The sequence below is a fragment of the Babylonia areolata genome, chromosome 18 (assembly GCF_041734735.1).
Source record: "Babylonia areolata isolate BAREFJ2019XMU chromosome 18, ASM4173473v1, whole genome shotgun sequence".
Lineage (NCBI taxonomy): Eukaryota > Metazoa > Mollusca > Gastropoda > Neogastropoda > Buccinidae > Babylonia > Babylonia areolata.
The window spans coordinates 36,987,583-36,993,304 of record NC_134893.1 but is presented as its reverse complement, the minus strand read 5'-3'; the positions used below and the strand labels follow the sequence as shown (position 1 = coordinate 36,993,304).

General features: G+C 45.2%; 1 protein-coding gene across 4 annotated transcripts in view; it reads right to left on the bottom strand.

Annotated features, from left to right (window-relative positions):
• Positions 1–314: 314 nt before the first annotated feature.
• Positions 315–5,722, bottom strand: part of LOC143292725 (uncharacterized) — a 219,979-nt gene continuing 214,571 nt past the window's right edge. For all 4 annotated transcript variants that reach the window (XM_076603249.1, XM_076603247.1, XM_076603250.1 and 1 more), the window contains exons 14-15: positions 5,128–5,329; positions 315–454 (exon numbers count right to left, since the gene is read on the bottom strand). In XM_076603249.1, coding sequence (XP_076459364.1) covers positions 5,271–5,329 — 59 coding nt within the window. In that variant the 3' untranslated portion in view covers positions 315–454; positions 5,128–5,270. The remainder of the gene's footprint in view (positions 455–5,127; positions 5,330–5,722) is intronic.

Sequence of the window (5,722 nt, the reverse complement as noted above, 5' to 3'; positions counted from 1 at the left end):
GCTGCTGGTGGTGGTGGTGATGCTGGTGGTGGTGGTGACGGCGACATCGTCGACTCTTTCCCCTCCGGGGGCTGTGCAGACAGGCTGCTGGACGCGTCTGCCGAGGCAACAACAGCAGGTTTGGTCTCCCCTTGCTCCGCCGCCCGCGTGCCCTTGGCGGGGGTTGGTGTCTTGAGCATGGCTGGGGCAGGGGAGGCCCGACTCACGGGCGTGGTGGTGGTAGCCACCTTGGACGCCAGGTGGCGCTCCTGGTGGTCGGTGGACTTCTCCTGCGGGGTGGGCGCCGCGGACGTCTTGGTGGAGGGGCCAGGGAAGGCGGAGGACACGGGTGGTATCCCCCGCTCCACCACTGTACTGATGATGGTGGCGCTGCTGGTGGTGGTGGTGGTGGTGGTGGTGGTGGTAGTGGTGGCCCCCTGGGCTATTCCCGCCGTAGGAATGCTAGCATCTTCATCTGCAAAGTGGGAAGACACACACGGGTTTGGCACAGTGATATACACGTGTGTACAAGCGCGCATTTCTGAAGCCTGACTGCATGACACAGGACACGACTGATGGATGTATAAAGGCAGCTGTCAGTTTGGCTCTACTCCAGTGTCTGTAAAGTGCTTGGAGTTGGGTCTCTGACCGAGGGCAGGCGCTACATAAGTATTATTAATAACAATACAGAGCTTGACGCAGTGTCCATACATTGCATCACTCAGAATGCATACATTAATTAATACATCAAACGTCCAGCCAACTTACCCGCGAGCCATGTTCTATGTCATTCCACACAGTGCAACAACGAACCAAAGCATTCACAGAAACCACAGGGCCATCAACATGAAAACATTTTTTTAAGAAAGAAAAAAAGGAATGAACCATCAATTTTTAACAGAAAAAAAGAGGTGAAAAACAATTAGGGTAGGGACGCGATATAAAAGAAGGAAGATACAAAAAAAGCAAAGAATATATCTTTAAAGCATGAAAGAAAAAAAAGAAACACGCCAAGCAAGTGCTACAATGAGTATGCCCAGTCAGGAAACCACTGTAAATCAGACATGCGCGTTTACGGGTCTTGTCACTTGCACATTTTTTTTTCGGGATAGCTCAGTGTCCGAAAAACATGCACAGTCGATTAACCAACAATCACGGATAAACTGAACTTCAACTCCAGCACAAGAAGAACAACATGAATTGGAGTAAGACTGTAACACAAAGATGGTAATGAAATAGCACACTTAAAAACTATTTGTAACACACACACACACACACACACACACACACACACACACACACACACACGCGCGCGCGCGCGCGCGCGCGCATTATAGATAGATAGATAGATAGATAGATAGATAGATAGATAGATAGATAGATAGACAGACAGATTAAACATTATATACATGCAGACTCCCGACCAATATACTATAAGATTTTTATTGTTGGAATGCTGCATAACGACAAAGCGTATGAAAATAATACAGAAAAAAAACACCCGGGCTTCATATCAAACATACATACATAGAGTATAAAGGAGTCGGTAAGGCGTTGGCCTTTTGATCCAATGTACATCAGCGACACACAGATAAGCCTGCCTGCCTACTCATCCGTCGGTCCGACGGGAGACTCCATCATCACATCACATACATCAGCGATCCAGGTGACCCGTTTCAGCATGTTCGTTTGTTTGCTTTTTCTTGGGGGAAAGGCCCTTTACTGCAACCCTGGTGTGACTGGGTACCAAACTTCTATCTATTTTTCAAATACTCATCTTAGTTTCCTCCCTTCATTTATCCTGCCCCCCCCCCCCCTCCGATCCCCACACCCGACCCACCTGCAACTCATCATACATCCACCCAGGTGTGACTGGGTACCAAACTTCTATCTGTTTTTCAAATAATCATCTTAGTTTCCTCCCTTCATTTATCCTGCCCCCCCCCCCCCCCCTCCGATCCCCACACCCGACCCACCTGCAACTCATCATACATCCACCCAGGTGTGACTGGGTACCAAACTTCTATCTGTTTTTCAAATAATCATCTTAGTTTCCTCCACCCTTCATTTATCTCCCCCCCCCAGCTCCCCCCTCCCCCGTACATCCACCCAGGTGTGAATGGGTACCAAAACTTCAAATACTTATCTGAGTTTCCACCTCCATTTACCCTGCCTTCCCCTCACCCCCCGCCCCTACAACTCACCATACATCTGCCTCATCCTCTCCAACCTTGTTTGTTTATTTATCACTGAATAATAACATTCAAATGCCATTAAAAAAAATTTTTTAAACACTAACTAGATGTCTTCTCTCATCAGTATGTGTGACGGAGCATTAAGCATGGTTAATTTATTTTTAAATGATACTGCTGTACAATAAATCGGGGTAGTTTGCATTTTGTTACGCGTCACAAACTATATGTTGACACTACGATAATATGTAACAATTCCACTCACGATGGACATGGCCATGGAGATACTGCATAAAAATATCATCTCGAAGCTAGCTGTTGACAATACTGCAAAACACTGGTCTTGAAATTGAACCTGCTTCCTTTGTTCATGTGTCTTGGTGGACGTGTTTTCATAATATATTCCCACAAAAGGGGGTCAAACATGCGCATGAAACTATGAAATGAACAACTGCAATGAAAAATGCGAGAAAAAAATATGAAGCTTTTTATGTGTATGTTTTCTTCTGTTTTAACAACAACAACAGCGACAACAAAAGAAGAAGAAAAAAAAAGAAGGAAGAGAAGAAGGAGAACAAGAAGCAGCAGAAGCAGCAGCAGGAGGAAGAGGAGGTGGGGGTGGAGAAGAGGAAATCACAGCGAAAACAACACTTAACAAGAGAGGCAAGGCCTTCAAGACTCACTTGTGATAAATTAAGTCCCCTAGCATTAATTACAGAGTAATTTCCCTTTTTTACTATCTGCACCAAAACGTTTGCAAAATAAATAAAAATTCCATGCTTAGCAAAAGAAGTTCCTATTTGAACAAAAAATGATAATAATGACTTCTCTTGTTGTTGTGTCAGAATAAGAGGTCAAAGTGCCAAGTTCAGAGAATACAAAAAATATAAATATAACAGTAAATGCAGTTTGCATACAATTAGGCTTCTTTTTTTTTTTCTTTTTTTTTGTGCCTATCCCAGAGGTGCAATATTGTTTTAAACAAGATGACGAAAGAACTGAATTTTTCCTATTTTTATGTCAATTTTGGTGTCAACTGACAAAGTATTTGCAGAGAAAACGTCAATGTTAAAGTTTACCACGGACACACACACACACACACACACACACACACAGAACCGAACACCGGGTTAAAACATAGACTTACTTTGTTTACACAAGTGAGTCAAAAATAGTGCTATACTACAGAGCCAACAAGTGCAACTCAAACCCAACAAAACACAGCACTACTCTCAGTCTGTCGATGAATCTGGTGACTGTGCACCGTGAGGACTTACCTTTCTATGGGACCGATCCTTCCCTTTCCCTGGCAGCAGTGGGTTTAGCAGCGAGACACAGATTCACACACACAGCATGCTCAGTTGTTAGAAATCTAATCTTGCTATAATTATTATCGTTCATGCCACATGCCGTTTTAGTCAGAGTGAGTGAGTGATTGTATCGAGTGATTGTGTGTGTGTGTGTGTGTGTGTGTGTGTGTGTCGGTGTGTGTGTGTGTGGAAAGAGAGAGATTCTGTACAGCTTCATTTCACAATCCGCTCTTAAACCCCAACCGCACCCCTACCATTCTTGACCACTACCTCCTCCATCCCCACCCGCCACACACTCAAAGGTGAAAATGTGTTTACCTCGTTCGTTTTCTAAATCTGCAGTTCCATCTGTTTCCACGGGAAATGTTTTATGTGACAATAAAGGAACGTTTCAAATAGTTCACAGTTTAATTAGGCTCCCCAAAGGATCTTTGTTGTGATTTCACTAGATAACTAGTTAGTTTGTTGTTTTATTTTGTTCATCTCCAAGTCTGAAAAGTAAAAATCGAGGAGAGAGGAATAGGAAAAGTAGCGATGACATCTTGGAGGGGGCTGGGGGGTCTAAGAATCACAGATGTCGATATACATTAAATAAGAGTTTCTGTTTCTCAAGGATGGATCACTGTGTTAGTCCATATAGACTGCACCACATCTGCTGACCAGATGTCTGACAAGAGGCATTACCTAACGCGCTTGGCCAAGCATTGAGTGCATGCATGCATATATATATATATATATATATATATATATATATATATATATATATATACCTGTGTACCCATCGAGTGGATTTCAACAGAATTTTGCCAGAGGACAACCCTTCTGTTGCTGGTGGTTCTTTCTTCAGTGTGCCAAGTGCATGCTGCACACGGGACCTTGGATCATCTTCTTATCCCCAAGCCTAGATGCTCTGTTTGATTTGTCCATTCAAACTTGGGAGAAAGGGTGACAGGGGGATTGGAAACACAAACCCTCAGGGACAACGTATCGGTAGCTGAGCGTCTTCACCCCTCTGACACCTTCCTCAATAAACAACAGAACGACCATGTACTAGTTCATCGTCTGGAGTGTGAGCATGAGAAATGCTTGAGGCAACTTGAAAGACGAAGCGCCGAGTCTCCCTTAGTTTTAAACCAGGGGTTGCTATGCCAAACAATAAGGTAGTCAGAACGAGGCTAACCATTGGAGTAATGTCCCTTGGATTATCTGCATCTTAACCGATACAATCGTAACTAGATGTATTGTATGATGTATTGTCGTTTTCGACCATGACCAGATAAGATGAGGTAACTGCTGTCCTGTCAATCCCCACTCTCTCGGCCAAGAGGGTTTTAGGACAGTCGGCGTTTAGTTGGGATGGTTCCCAAAGGCCAACTACTGAGCCCCCAAGGCTGCAGCACTAAGAGCCAGTGCAATTTTGCCTCCAAGTTTGAGAGTCATAGTCCTTCACAAAAAGGCAACGCTGTAAACGATTTCCCATAGCAATGGAGAAACCACTGATATCGAATACAGCTCTCACTTTGCAGTTGGCCCAACAGTAAACTTACGTCAATCTGTGATACGCTAGTAGATGTACAGACACTATAGACCACACACACACACACACACACACGCACACGCACACACACACACACACTCTGACTCACCTGTGATGCAGGGAATGTCGTCGTGTTTGGAGCTGGGCTTGGTGGTGGTGGTGGTGGAGGCAGAGGCGGCAGAGGAGGGGGAGATGACGGAGGCGGAGGCCGGGAGAAGGTGGGGAGGGGGTGCAGGAGACAGGGAAGAGTCGTCACCCCTGTCCTGCAGGCTGATGTGACGGAGCAGGGGCGGCCTGGCCTCGTTGTCTCCCTTTAGGACACACCCACAGTACAGAGTTTCAGCTTCAGTTTCAGTTTCAGCTTTTCAAGGAGTCACTGCGTTAGGATAAATCCATATATGCTGCACCACATCTGCTGGGCAGATGCCTGACTAGCAGCATAACTCAACGCGCTATAGTCAGGCCGTGAGTGCATGCTTGTAAAAAATATATTTGTGTGCCGATCAGAGTGGATTTCCTCAACAGAAGTTTGCCACAGGACAACCCTTTTATTGCCATGGGTTCTTTTTTCAGTGCGCGAAGTGCGTGCTGCACACGAGACCTCAGTTTATCGCCTCATCCGAATGACTAGACGCTCAGTTTGATTTTCCAGTTAAACTTGGGAGAAAGGGTGAGAGCGGGATTCGAATCCACACTCTCACGGA